The sequence below is a fragment of the Pan paniscus genome, chromosome 11 (assembly GCF_029289425.2).
Source record: "Pan paniscus chromosome 11, NHGRI_mPanPan1-v2.0_pri, whole genome shotgun sequence".
NCBI lineage: Eukaryota > Metazoa > Chordata > Mammalia > Primates > Hominidae > Pan > Pan paniscus.
In genome coordinates, this window is record NC_073260.2 from 53,855,694 (window position 1) to 53,871,713 (window position 16,020).

General features: G+C 37.2%; 1 protein-coding gene and 1 pseudogene across 1 annotated transcript; both read right to left on the reverse strand.

Annotated features, from left to right (window-relative positions):
- Positions 1-389: 389 nt before the first annotated feature.
- LOC100983889 (unconventional myosin-Vb-like) lies at positions 390-5,564 on the reverse strand. Its single transcript, XM_055117106.1, is given in 2 exon segments — positions 390-1,663; positions 5,519-5,564. Coding segments are annotated over 2 exon segments (1,320 nt in total).
- An 8,938-nt stretch (positions 5,565-14,502) lies between these two features.
- LOC117981720 (cyclin-dependent kinase 2-associated protein 2-like) lies at positions 14,503-14,874 on the reverse strand (annotated as a pseudogene).
- Positions 14,875-16,020: the final 1,146 nt, after the last annotated feature.

The following is a 16,020-nucleotide window of genomic DNA, read 5'->3' on the forward strand; positions in this document are numbered from 1 at the left end:
ATTTGTTAAAAGCACTTTGAAGGCAATTTATGTGACTTATATATAGTTAGTATTTTAATTTGGACATTCTCCAGTTATATGCAAAGATTAAAACTCGGCAGCTTCATTTTATAGAATTGGCATCTTTTATATGGCTATGGGGACTGCTTGGTGTCTATAAATTATTATGTATATTTGTTGGACTGAAATCAAACTTAAAATCTTCCACATTTCAAGTGTTTTTATTCTGAGCAGTACGTACAAAAAATAACGCCATAGTTGTGTCTAATTCTGTATAGTTCAGCACCCTCCACAGGCTGTCAATCTCTGATTTGATCTACTTTTACCAGATTTAACAGATCCTTGAATTTACTTTACTGTCTATACTTCCTTTTTGCTCACATTGGGAATCAGACTAACCATGCATCTACTTCATTGAGGAACTCCAGATTGAGACATGCTGGGATTGACTCCATGGTTAGGGAAGATGGATGAAATGGAAACAAAACAGGAAACATTTGCTTGGCATCTAATAGCAGTTGCTGAGGGTCATTCTGCTCTTGTAGTTGTGCCTGGATCATTTGTATAAAGGCCACTGTTACCTGTTCTTCAAATTCATTCAGGGGAGGCTAAAGGTTTAAAATTTTGACAATCTGCTGGGTGCTGAGAGAGGCACACAGGGAGCAGATGGCCTCTGCATCCTCCTGGGTTTTCTTCTTTAATTGCAGGAGCTGGGCTGCTTGGATCAGAGGTTCCATGGTCTGAACTACTTCACTCTGGTGAAGGTTTCTTCCCCAAAGCCACTCCTCAAGCTGACTTACATTGTACCTGAGTTGCATGCCTGTGCTCCAAGAGCAGACGTCCTTCCGCAGGAGCAGGTCATTAAGAGTCACTGCGTTGATCATGTAGAAGAGCTGTTTGAATACCTGCAGGATGATCTCAGGGTCCAAGCCCTGGTCACACATGACTGTATGAAAGGCATTCATCTGGCGGATGATAGCTTCCAGGCGGTATGAGTTATCCCCATCTGCCATGCTGGAGGAGTGCTTCTGGGAGCCAGTGGACTTCACACCAGATAGACCCTGAATGCTCTCATTTTCCAACATGGCAGAAACTATCATCGGCTGTAACACACCCTCGGCAATTTTAAAGAGCTGCTGGTAGATCTGAATGGAAAGGTCGCTCAGTACCTGACGGTATTCGGTGAGGTCAAAGTTCTTAAGGCAGTGTTCGTTGTGCTTTGCTGTATTCTGAGTCATGAAGCCCTCATCCCCGCTGTACCGCTTCAGACAGTGAAGAAGGTGGCAGGTGTTGGATAACAGGAATGACGTCATCTCAAAGTCATCACTGTGCTTCTTCAGGACTTTCTTAATGCCGTTGGTGGTGGAGGTCATCAGGGAGTACACCTTGAGATCATCGTTGGTTTGGTCCGCGAGCCGAATGCACATGTAGAGGATGTAGGCGGAGAGACAGGGCACTGTGTCCAACAGCATCTGAGGCTTCAAGTCTGTCACCAGGTTGAGGATGAGGAGGGCCTCGCCCTCTTTGCGGCACTCCAACATGCCCTGGAAATCCTTTTCTTTCCACTGAACTGTGACCTGCCTGTTGAACTCATGGCGCTTCCTCTCACTCTGGGCCAACGCCTGGGCAGCTTCTTCATGTAAATCTTCAGTTGCTTTTAGAGCTTCCTCTCATTCTTTTCCTCTTACTTTATTTTTCACCACAGAACTTCCTATCAACTAGTATGTTGAATATTTTGCTTATTAACTTTGTTTATTGTCTTCTCCCTCGATTAGAATATTAGCTACTTGAGTACAAGGATTTGAGCCTGTTACATTCACTGCTGAATTTTAGGCTCCTGGAAGATACCCAGCATTCAATAGAGACCACACAATAAATATATGTCAAATAAATGAGTCTGTAAGTTCATCAATTTATTTGCCCATATGCATTAACTTTTGCCCATATAAATCCAATAACTCTTGTTATATGAAATCAACTGTACTATTTGCTTCATGTAATAGTTTAAAAATACATATGTGTACATAAATATATACAGAGATCATAGACCTAACTCCATCTATATATGTGTGTATGTGATATATAAAAATATATACACATATATATGACTGACATATATATAAATATATACACACATATATATGACTGACATATATATAAATATATACACACACATAGATATGACTGATATATATATCTATCTTGTGTAAGTGGAATCAGGCAGTATTCAAACATACTTTCAATTAGTAATGACTATAGTTTAAATAAGAGAAAGTTTAAAGATTCTGATAGTTTAAATAAGAGAAAGCAAACATCACTACTACTAGTATTTGGGGAAAAATATTACAAATAGAGATATTATGATAAAAGCATACAATATTTTTTATGTTTGTGCACTTAGATCCATGTTCAAACTTTGGCTCACCTATACATGTATAGCACATTGGAATATGTGCTACAGTATGCCATTTATAAAGACTGAAAATAATAGTTTATAAACATTATTATTTATTTAGCAACCTCATAAGCTTGGTTTCAAAAATACCTGAATTACATAGCATAATCCCAGTGCTGGAGAACAGAACAGTAGCTGCCAAGGGTTAGGGTTGGCTGGAAGATGTGATTAGTGAGGGATAACGTGAAAACATGTACTTTGTTTGTGGTGATAGAGCAGTTCTGCATCCAGATAATGGTAATGGTTACATAAATCCACACTTCATAGATCTATACACACACATCACACATACATTCAAACACATCTGTACATGTAAAATCCTTAGAAATATGAATAGGGTCTGAACCTAAGTTAATGGTATGGAAACAATGTCAATTTCCTGATTTTGGCAATGTACTAGGTTAAGTTAGATATAATCATTGGGGAAAGTTGCCTGAAAATAGCATGGTCATTCATTTTACTTCTTTTTTTAACTTCTTATGAGTCAAATTATTTTAAAACAAAAGGTATTAAGCAAAGACAAAAATTTGAAAGTTCAAAAATCAAAGCCTATATGAATTTGGACATATTATTTGATTTCTTTTGTAGACCTTGATTTCTTCACCTGTAAAAATGGAATAATAGTATGATTCCTATCTCATTATTGCCATGCTTAAATCATACCACTTAAGTAGGTGCCTGTATATTTATCTATATATACACACACACATATATCTATATATATGACTGACTTTGACTGACTTAGGTCTATGATTTAAGATGGGGAAATTGGAATTTACCAGAACATTTGTGAATTGATTTGTTCTTATGCTTCACCAACTGTCATGGTAAAGGACACCTTAGCCCCAGCTCATAGTATGAAAACACGTGAATGCTTCTATGTGCCCTAAATTTCTCTTGGTTAAGCTTTCTACTTTTTTTTTTGTTTATGACACAAAAATATGATCACAAAGCACATGTGTACCACAATACAAATTTCATGTATTTTGTCTCTGTATTATGTTTTCTTTCCATTTATGTCTTTTCAAGCTAACAATTCCTAATCTCCTAATACAGTGGGCCTTTCAAGCACTTACTTCTTTAGATAGTCATGTTCTTTTATCTAGGATCTCATAGATAAAGTTATCAAAGCATGGAAAAGGATGAAGAACCTTGACTCCTTCCCCTCTCCATCCCCCACTGAATTCAATTCGTCCCAACCTTGTATTTGTTTTATTGTTCTGGAAAAGAAAATATAGTTATCACCCTCAATAAATATACAATCTAGTTAGAGAGATATGACTTCAGAGTAGGATTTCTTAGTTTTGATTTTGATTATCTTCCTTTAGATATTTGGAAAGACCAAAATGCTGTATGCTTATGGACTGCAAACAATATGAGTGGAAAACAAAAGTAATAAATGTTACTTCTGACTTTATTATAATGTTAGGATTGTTAATAGTTAACAATTACTTACTGAAGGAAGATTTAAATTGAATATTTCTAAATGGGAAAAATTTAAAAAGCAGGTGAGTCCATAAATTTTAGGACCCAGAATCTACTGAGCTAAAAACTCAATGAGAGTTAATTCTCTGTTGGTGTTGTAGCAATTCTTGAGGTTACTTGTGAAGACTCACATGAGAGCTAAACAATAAAAGAAGACTGAGACCACTTCAAGGGATGGAGAACACCTTCCTTTCTTGTTCAGATGATGCTCTGAGACATTGCTGTTTATTTTGACTGCCTCTTTTTAAACAAACTTCCACTTAGGAACTTAAAAACCACCTGTAAACCAACAGCCACAAAAAAGTGGGGAACTCAGTGTTTAAGCATTATTGTTCACCAGACACGGTACTGGGCACTTACATAAATGGTATGGTTTAAGCATGACAATAATGAGATAGAAATTCTACTATCATTCCATTTTTACAGGTGAAGAAATCAAGGTCTACAAAAGAAATCAAATAATATGTTCGAATTCATAAAGGCTTTGATTTTAGAAATTTTAGATTTTTTGTCTTTGTTTAATACCAATTATTTTTTTTTATTTTTTTTTTTTAGAAATAGTTTACTTACTTTATTAAGTGTTTAGATATATGTGGGGTTTTTTTTTATTATACTTTAAGTTTTAGGGTACATGTGCACATTGTGCAGGTTAGTTACATATGTATACATGTGCCATGCTGGTGCGCTGCACCCACTAACTCGTCATCTAGCATTAGGTATATCTCCCAATGCTATCCCTCCCCCCTTCCCCCCCCACCACAGTCCCCAGAGTATGATATTCCCCTTCCTGTGTCCATGTGATCTCATTGTTCAATTCCCACCTATGAGTGAGAATATGCGGTGTTTGGTTTTTTGTTCTTGCGATAGTTTACTGAGAATGATGGTTTCCAATTTCATCCATGTCCCTACAAAGGATATGAACTCATCATTTTTTATGGCTGCATAGTATTCCATGGTGTATATGTGCCACATTTTCTTAATCCAGTCTATCATCTCACACCAGTTAGAATGGCAATCATTCAAAAGTCAGGAAACAACAGGTGCTGGAGAGGATGTGGAGAAATAGGAACACTTTTACACTGTTGGTGGGACTGTAAACTAGTTCAACCATTGTGGAAGTCAGTGTGGCGATTCCTCAGGGATCTAGAACTAGAAATACCATTTGACCCAGCCATCCCATTACTGGGTATATACCCAAATGACTATAAATCATGCTGCTATAAAGACACATGCACACGTATGTTTATTGCAGCATTATTCACAATAGCAAAGACTTGGAACCAACCCAAATGTCCAACAATACCAATTATTTTTAAATAATTTGACTCACAAGAAGTTAAAAAATAGTAAAAAGAATGACCGTGTTATTTTCAGCCAACTTTCCCCAATAATTATATCTAACTTAACCTAGTATGTTGCCAAAATCAGGAAATTGACATTGTTTCCATACCATTAACTTAGGTTCAGACCCTATTCATATTTCTAAGGATTTTACATGTACTCTTGTGTAGGTGTTTGTGCGTGTATGTGTGATGTGTGTGTATATATCTATGAAGTGTGGATTTATGTAACCATCACCATAATCTGGATGCAGAACTGCTCTATCACCACAAAGAAAGTACATGTTTTCGTGTTATCCCTCACTAATCACATCTTCCAACCAACCCTAACCTTTGGCAGCCACTGATCTGTTCTCCAGCACTAGGATTATGCTTTGTAAATCAGGTATTTTTGAAGCCAAAGCTCATGAGGTTGCCAAATAAATAATAATATTTTATAAAATGTTATTTTCAGTCTTTATAAATGGCATACTGTAGCACATATTCAAATGTGCTATACATGTATAGGTGGCAAAGTTTGAACACAGATCTAAGTGCACAAACATAAAAAATATTGTACACTTTTATCACAATATCCCTATTTGTAATATTTTCCCCCAAAAGCTAGTAGTAGTGATGTTTGCTTTCTCTTATTTAAATTATCCGAATTATAGTCGTTACTAATTGAAAGTATGTTTTAATACTGCCTGATTCCACTTACATAAGATATCTAAAATAGTTAAACTCCTAGAAATAGAGTAGAATATTGGTTGCCAGGGTCTGGAAGGAGGGGAAATTGGGGGTTGCTGTTCAATGGGTATAAAATTCAGTTATAACAGATGAATAAGTTCTAGAGATCTGCTGTCAACAGAGCACCTATAGTTAACAAGATTGTATTGCACAGTTAAAAATTTATTAAGAGGATATAGCTCATGTTAAACATACTTACTTCATTAACAGAAAAAAATGGAATATTTTACACATAAAATTACATATATGCCTGAATTTCACATTTCGTTTCACAAATTGTACTGGTGCTAAAAAGGTATTTTTGCATTAAAAAACATCTAACTGAAGGAAAAGTTACAAATGAGTGATCATTCATAAATAAAATATAATCCTAGGGACCGCTGTTTTTCCATTTTGAACACCCTCCACAATTAGTCTTAATAATTATGTTGACTGAATGCAAAATAATGATTTCTCAAGAGGCAATAGAAAATAGAGAATAAGTCCATTCTTGAGAAAATTTATAATTAGTGAAAGTAATTTTTTCATCCTCTTTTCTTATTTAAATCTCAAGTACTCTCTGCCACTGTGTGCTCTTCTTTCTGGGGTAAAATATGCCAGCTATCCACCGTCAGGGCATTCTCTAACCACTCCTCCTTAGAGATGTCTACAGACTTTTACTCAGCTAGACTGTCTTGTTGCCTGTCTTCATATCAACTTCACAAGACGTGTGGACCATTCTCTTAGACCCCTGCATGGCGGTGCATAATATATTCCATGCTAATTATCTAATGAGGTTCACTAAATTAATCTTTTATTATACCACATAAAATACTCTTAGATCTAACAGTACAAACATTTCCAATTATGGGCCGGGCGCGGTGGTTCACGCCTGTAATCCCAGCACTTTGGGAGGCCGAGCTGGGCGGATCATGAGGTCAGGAGATCGAGGCCATCCTGGGTAACATGGTGAAACCCCGTCTCAACCAAACATACAAAAAATTAGCCAGGTGCGGTGGCGGGCGCCTGTAGTCTCAGCTACTCACAAGGCTGAGGCAGGAGAATGGCGTGAACCCAGGAGGCGGAGCTTGCGGTGCGCCCAGATTGCGCCACTGCACTCCAACCTGGGCGACAGAGGGAAACTCTGTCTCAAAAAAAAAAAAAAAAAAAAGAAGAAAATTCCAATTACATCACTCCTTTGAATTACATCCTAAGACTAATTTAAAGAGGGTATCACAAAAATAGAAATGATAGCGACAGAAAATGGTCCCAATTTTCACTGCACTGTTGCTAAGACCACCTTGCCACTCATCATTATAGAATGCCTTTCAGGTAACATAATAAGAGCCATTTTTAAAATGGAGCCTTACTATACCCATGTGTGACAGGCAGAGGGACTCTATTATTATTCATAGTTTACAGATGAAGCAGTTAGATTTGCCCCAGGTCACTGGCTTATTCAATGACAGGCTAAGACAGAACCAAGTTTTATTCTCAAATAAGACCATAAAGAAGAGGATTGATTCAAATGACTTATAAAATTTTCTTATAGCCCCAGTAACAATAATAGATAAGCTAATGATTTCTTTAATAAAAATCTGATATGACAAGTAGAATGTGACAGAATCAACATGATCAATTAATCAGATTTGGGTAGTAGTTTGGTAGCCAAATGTTGGATACTCTTGGACATAAAGATGACAGTATTTATGATGATAAAGATGACCATTCCACAGTTTGAGAATTTCTACAGAGAGAGAGATGAAGAAAATTTCTGAAGTTATTGAAACTGTGTGAAGATGAATTATTTGGTTGATGAAATGCTATAATTCTAAATGGACTTCACTTTCTCAAAAAATAAGGCATAAAGATGAAATATGTACTGAATGAAAATTATATTTTGTTTTTCCATTTTTTACCTAATAAAAAAATCAGAAAAACAGATTTTTTTAAAAAAGAGAAAAGATGACTATAATAGACAATGGAGACTAGTAGAGGCAGTAGGGAGGGCAGCCAGGGTTGAAAAACTACAGGGTACTAAGCTTCGTATCTGCATGATGAGATCAGTCATACCCCAAACCTCAGCATGTCACAATATACCCGGGTAACAAACCTGCCTAGACATTTCTGTAAAATGAGATGATTGCAGGGTAGTTTTTAAAGTCATTCCCCTTATGAAAATATGGAATGTTGTGCACATTATTTCATAGGCTTTGTGCTTAGTTAAAGGTCTTAACCAAAAATTCTAAATGATTTCTCCCATTAATAAATAAATATCAATAACATCATTTTAATGGGCTCTATGAAGACCTTATTGTGTGATTGTATCATAATTCAACAAGTGCCCTATTGTTGAACACTTAGACTCTTTCTGATTATTTCCCTTTACAAAAAATGCTATATTATAAATTGTTGTATGTATTTTTAAGTTATGAAATTTTTAGGGCAAAAGGTGAATAAATGTAAGGTCTTTGATAAATACTGTCAGAATTCTCTCCATAGAGGATACGATAAAGCATCTTTTCATTTGAAGGAGCAAGAATAACTGCTAAATACTTCTGAGACTTCCAGTACTTTTTTGGTTTTAAGTTTTTTTGTTGTTTATTTGGTTTTTTGGAGGTTTTCTGTTTTGTTTTCTAAGTAGGTTTCAGTATTACTAAGTATTCAGTCATGGTGGATATTCGAAGAATAATTTCTCTCTTTGGGATTATTCCTCTAACACTATGAGCAAGTATCACTGTGTTCTTTCCCTAAAGGAAAATATAAAGCATAGACAAATTAAATGCTGCTCAGATTCTAAAACTATGAAAATATAACAATGGAGAAACAAATAGCAAGTCTGTAGCTACTCAGTGACTTTAGCATTGAGTGGATCCTAAAATGCCTGTTTTGCACAGAATGAAAAAGATACAGCAGGTTCCTTTGGAAGATCAAAGTGAGAAAATTGACTACAGCTTTAACAGCCTTAAAATAAATTTTTGGCAGAATGGAAAAGTATACATAATTGAGAAAAGTACACTAATCTGTAGAATAAAATAGATATAAAAACAGGCTAAACCGTAATGCTGCTGCCTGTTCTTTTCACAACAATCTTCCACCTGTCCCTGACTGCTGTGTTTAGGGAATCAAAGTTTAGAGCTGAAAAAAATAGGAGGTTGGAGAGTTTAGGAGGAAGGCAGTGTAGGGCTGTGTAAATTGCAGAGAAGTCGGAGCCAGAAGACTTGAGTGGCATGCGATTGTGGATGGGCTATGAAATCTGGAAGCCTGCCTTTAAATACCAACTCAGACATTTACTAATCCTATGATCCCAGGCAAATACCATATCCTCTCTTTGGCTCAGTTTCTACATTTTTAAATAGAGATAAAAATAGTGCCTTACTGCCGGGCGCGGTGGCTCAAGCCTATAATCCCAGTAGTTTGGGAGGCCGAGGCAGGCGGATCATGAGTTCAGGAGATCGAGACCATCCTGGCTAACACGGCAAAACCCCATCTCTATTAAAAATGCAAAAAATTAGCTGGGCGCGATGGCTCACGCCTATAATCCCAGCATTTTGGGAGGCCGAGGCGGAAGGATCACGAAGTCAGGTGATCGAGACCATCCTGGCTAACAAGGTGAAAACCCATCTCTACTAAAAATGCAAAAAATTAGCCGGGCATGGTGGTGGGCGCCTGTAGTCCCAGCTACTGGGGAGGCTGAGGCAGGAGAATGGCATGAACACGGGAGGCGGAGCTTGCAGTGAGTCGAGATCACGCCACTGCACTCCAGCCTGTGCGACAGAAGGAGACTCCGTCTCAAAAAAAAAAAAAAGTGCCTTATTTTCCCAGTGCCTGACTCATATTATTTATTAAATATTAGCCATTCTTTTATTATATAACTAGATTGGAACTGGGCAGGTCACCTTACCTTGTGTCTCAATTTCTTCAACTGTAAAATGAAGTAGTTAGACAATGTGAGCATGTGATATCACAACTAGATGTGAAAGTCTATGGTCCTATCACAACAGCAACAACAACAAACTCACTGGATGCTATCATGCTACCATTAGAGTAGGTTTGGAAATGATCCGAAGCCAGCAAAGTGAATATGAAAATAAAGAATTCAAAGCACAGTAGGGGAGAAAAGGAGAGAGGAGAAATAAGAAAAGTCACTTTTACAGATAGATTTTTTACATCTACATTTATCATCTGATACTATAATTATATCAAATATGTGATTGATTGCATAGGCAATAAAGTTACTATAAAACAGTCATTTGTGCATTGCAAGAAGAGTGGTTTTTTCCAACTTCCTTTTGTAAACCAATAAGTGAATGAGGCAGATCTCAAGTGATTTAGAGATTTTGCTTTGCAAGGTGGAGGATACACCTGGGAAAAAGGATCACAAGTCACAAGTAGGTGATGTCCTGTGCTTTTTCTAAAGAGGGTTTTGGGAACTTCAGTATTTAAAGGAGAAAGAGGAAGCAGGCAGGAAATTAAAACAGGGGAGGAAAAGAAGGAGAGAGGGAAGGCAAGAAAGCTAATGGCTACATTCTTGTGAGGCTCTGATTAGTGCTCAGTGAATCTATATGTTACATGTGGCAAAAACAGGAGGAAGGAGTCAGTTGTGCATTCATCCTCTCTCTCAGTAAATCTACATTTTACATAAGTTAAAGTAAGCATATGAAATTACAGCTGTTTGGGAACAAAAGGATGGCAGTTTTTGCATGACTCAGGTTCCAAGCTTAATTTTCCTTTGTCATAGTGAGTTTGGGGTCCTGAGATTTTATTTTCCTTTCACACTTTCTACCAATATAAAGCTTCCTCATAGATGCCTTCTTTTTTCAAACATTAACAACCCTCATGGTTTTCTCTCATTTTAAGTACAGAAAACATAATACTGTACAATAATTTTATCTGTCTTAAATACAAGACTGCTTATGATTCACTTAAAATAAAAAAAAATGGCTCCACATTTCTGGCTTTTAGTTGGATTATGATTTCAATCAAAAATCAGAGCTTTTTAACCTTGAGTTTGAGTTTCACACACCCAGTAAAGTGGAAATATAGACTTTTTCTTAGGACTGTGTTATGACACTCAAAAGAATCGTGGCCAAACTTAATTACCTGTTGCAAACATCATTGCAGTTTTTTACTGAACTATCAGAGACTTTCTTGTGCCTATCACAGTGCATATGCTAAATACATATTACAGGGCCAGGCACGGTGGCCCATGCCTATAATCCCAATGCTTAGACAGGCCAAAGCAGGAGCATTGCTTGAGGCCAAGATTTTGACACCTGCCTGGGCAACATAGCACAACCCCATCTCTAATTTTTTTTTTTTAATTAGCCAAGCATGGTGGCAGGTGCCTGTAGACCAAGATACTTGGGAGGCTGAGATGGGAGGATCAATTGAGCCCAGGAGTAAGGTTACAGTGAACTATGATCACACCCCTGCACTTCAGCCTGGGTGACAGAGTGAGACCCTGATTCTAAAAATAAAAAATGAATTAAAAATACATAAATACATAAATAAGTATTATGGAATCAACAAATAAATAAATTGAAAAAAGGATTGCATAAAATTACTTAGTAATGAGGCCTTTGTTGTCTATCCTTATATAAAATAAATCCCCAGGCCCCCACATCCCCCTTACTGTTCTTATTTTTCTCCATACCATTCATAGTCATGTTATACTACATATGTATTTGTTGATGGTCTTTCTCTTACTGGTAGAATGTAAGCTCCATGATAGAAGAGACGTTGTTGATGTTTTCCTTTGTATTTTTTTCACTGCTTAATTCCCAGTGCACACAGTAAGCACACAATAAATATTTACTGTATGGATATTTAAGCAAGTCACTTCCCTCAATTTCTTCAAATTATTTATGTCACTTTGAAGGTAAAATCTCTCTTCTATACATCATTTTTCCTTCAATCTCCACTTTTAATATCTGTCACTGGCAAACGTAATAAGTATACTCATTGTTCAGGTCAATAATGAGAAATTTTAAGCACTTTATTAAATATTTATTGAGTGTTCCTCTATAATGGACACTCTACTGTACATTTCTGCTTTATTTGTGGAATGTATTCAATGTAATTACGCCACACAGGTAGACTTCCAGATCCTTGTGTCAAACTTACTTTCCTTGGCTTTGTTGGAGAACACATACTGTTATGAAGCTCACTTTAAGGCAAATATTTCCTGAAAATACAAAACTGATAGATATATGTATGTAGGTTTCCTTCTTATATGTCTTTTACAAGCAATGAAGTTGTATATCTCCTTTAGTGTTTAATGTGTTTCATCAGATAATGCCCTAGAAGTTTTATCAAATTTTTCTGTCCATCTTTTGAAGGTGTATGAGAGTGAAAAAATGCAGTCTGCTGCTTCACTAATAAAACTAGGACAAACGCCATTCCAACTGAAATATGTGAAACACTTGGTTTTATTAATTTGAAGCATTTTAAACCTCTAAATTTGGACTCGAGTAAAGACATTTCATAGAAAAACTGAAATATTTTTTGTTTATTTTTTAATCTTGATAACTTGTAATAGTTTACAGCCACAGTGGCAGCTTTTATATGTGTACATGCATTTAAATACAGTTTCATAAATAGCCATGTGGCAAAATATCTGCCTCTAGGCAAAAAAAAAATATTTGCCACTAAATGAACATCTTTAAGTAATATTGAAAATAGATGTGAGGTAATTTTTTATCTAAAGTGACTGTAGCCTATATTAAGACATACTCACTGTAACAATTCAAGTTTTAAAATCCTTGTTTTATAACTCAAAAATGTGTCTTTTCCAAAAAACACATCTTTACATTTATTGCTATTGTACATTCATTTGGCAGGAAACAGGGATGTTTGATGTCTTGCAATGATAAAACAATCATATTCAATAGAAAATTATCTCACATTCTGCATGACTTTTGAACATTCTATAAGATAATTACATAAGTGAAAAACCAATTTGTAGATATCTGAGTGAGTACAACCATTTAATAAATGTGAATAAAGCATTTCAGAACATTTTAATGTACACTGCATTTTCTGATAGTAAGATTTTAGGTTAAAATAAGATTATACTTTAAAAAGCTTACCATTATGAAAAAAAATTATATCACTGTTGGCAATGCCTTTTTCATATTTGAGATGCTAGTCCAACATATTGCATATCCATTTGTTTTTGTTTGATTTTATTATTATTACATTCATGGTAATACTAAAATATACACACACACAATTACTTAGGTTTTTTTTTTCAATAGAAAGCCCAAAGAAAAATGCTGACAACGTTCAGTTGAAATTTCGAAATTGGGTTTTATAATTCTGCCCACATAGCAAAAGCTGAAATGGTCTATGAAGACGTAGTTTTTGAAAGAATGAAGCAAGTAGTAAAACCAACAAAACCAAGTGAAAATTATACAAGGAAACACAATAATAAGTTAACAAAAAAATACACTTTTTCTTCATGTTGACAAGACATGATTTATTCCTTTCTAATATTTTCCCATCTCTTATAAATATATAAGCTTGCTTGTTAATACTTTGTCTAACTCTATAATTTTTATTCTGTTACCAATGTCATTAATACTTTATTTTTATTTATTTCTCTTGTAAAGTGACTTCTGAACTTCCTAGTTTGTTTAAACTATCGCAAGGTCAGAAAACCAAACACTGCATATTCTCACTCATAGGTGGAAATTAAACAATGAGAATACTTGGACACAGGCAGGGGAACATCACACACTGGGGCCTGTCATGGGGTGGGGGGCTGGGGGAGGGAGAGCATTAGGAGAAATACCTAATGTAAATGACAAGTTAATGGGTGCAGCAAACCAACACAGCACATGTATACAGATGTAACAAACCTGCACGTTGTGCACATGTACCCTAGAACTTAAAGTATAATAAAAATAAATACATAAATAAAATAAAATGAATAAAAAATAAATACAAACATATTAATCATAAGTAAATGAAACATCTGATAATCTCATTATGTCTGGTAGTAATGTCACCTCTGAGTATTTAAATATTCATCTACATATTTCTTTGCTAAATTTCCTTTTATTTCTCCTTTATATTAAACTTTTTTTTAGAGAGCACAACTCCAAAGCATCTTTTATTAATATAGAAAGGTCATATTTAGCAAAAGACACAAGGCAGGGAAGTGTCAGGCCTGAGGCCTGAGCTGTGCTGAGGGAGAAAGAGGCTCTGGACAAGTGCTGGGAAGGGCTGAGTGGTGGGGGCCACAGAAAGTTCCAGTGGGCAACACTGTCTGCAGGTCATGGGTGGGACTTACAGGGACCTCGCTGCTAACTCTTGTTGTGTTGGTGGGGTGGGGTGGGGAGGGGGGTCCTTAGTGCTGCCACCTGGAGTGAGAACCGCCCCTTGGTTCCTGGAGGGCACCCATCAAGGGACACAGGACAGGAAGCCCAGGATGGTTAGTGCAACTAGGGATGAAGGCCAGGGAGAAGCAGGTGCTCTGAAGTCCAGACACAGAGGCCTCGGAGCTTCCTGTTAAGGGTGGGCGTTCCGCTCTGTCTCTACCAGGCACTCTGACTAGGGATGGATGATACCTCTCTTCAGGCGCTCCGTGGCGCTCTTGCTGCCAGCATAGGTGGGCCGGATCCCTTTGCCCATCTCCCCTGTGACCAACAGCAGTTCCGTGTAGGTGCTCTGGGAGCCCTGAGCACCAGGTGGTTTCATGGCCTGCACACAACCGACGGTAGGCGGTCCAAAGTCTTTAAACAGCGGTCTGCAAGGGGCAGTGGCTCCTGGCCCTGAGCCCGACGGCAACGGGACGCTTCCTGTAGGGACCGGAGTGCCTGGCCCAGGGGTGCTGGAGCCGGGGGTGCTGCTGGGGGCAGGGGTGGTAGGTTAGTAGGACATCCCCAACTCCTGGGCGCTGGGGAAGCCAGCAGGCTGCTCTTCGGGGGTTGGCTGCAGGACTGCTCAGCAGCGATCTGATTGGCAAGCGGGCTGCATGCCCCCTGGTAAATCTATATTAAATTTTTTAACTGCAATTTGTATTAATCTAAGTACAGTTCAAATATTCTCCATGAAAATTTCACATTTGAGTTGAGACATCCTAAAATGTAAAATACACAATGGATTTCAAAGATTTCATATGAAAAAAGAATGCAAACTATCTCTAATAATTTTTATATTGATTACATATTGACCCAATATTTTGGATATATATTGGGTTAAATAAAATATACAATTTAAAAAAATTATGCTACATTTTTGTTAAAAAATTTAAATAAACTATATATGAAATTATTTCTTGGGATAGAAAAGGGGACATGATTAAATATTTACTTAAACTTTTTTCAAAAACATATCTTTAAAACACATTTTCAAACACAACAAAAGTATCTTAATTTTGAATAGGTAAAATAAACTTATTCCTGCTGAAATTCAATCATGGCATGATTTCCTTTGTATGCATTTGAGGACTCTGTTTATAACCCAGATAAAAACATAAAACTTTTGAAACTCTTCTAAGAATGTCTAACACAAATTACCTGTATAGATATCATGGCACAGATGATGCTGAGGCCGGACTGACTGAAGAAGAACAGGCTGAAGATGCTGTACTCACACAGCAGCTGGCCCCCAGGTTACCCGCCCTTCATGTACATGGCGATGGTCACCTGGCTCACCAGCAAAGTGAACAACAGGTCGGCGGCAGCCAGCTGCATAACTGTGTAGAAGGTGGTCTCCTTCTGCCCCTTGTGCGACTTGCACAGCACCACGATGGCCACCAGGTTGCCCACCACTCCGAAAATGGACGGTCCCAGGCTGTCCAGCAGATTGGGCTCCAGGCCAAGGACACATTGGCCTGGGAAGGGGTTAATATGACAGTGGCTGGTGGTATGCAGCCCTGGAGTGCGAAGCTGAGTCTGGAGATGGCCGAAGAGAGACAAAGTCACCATGAGTGAAATGACCACCTGCAGGGCATTAGACCCGCGCCCAGGAAACGGGATGCTAACATGACAAGGGAGGAACTCAATCCCACTCTCTGGATTGCAA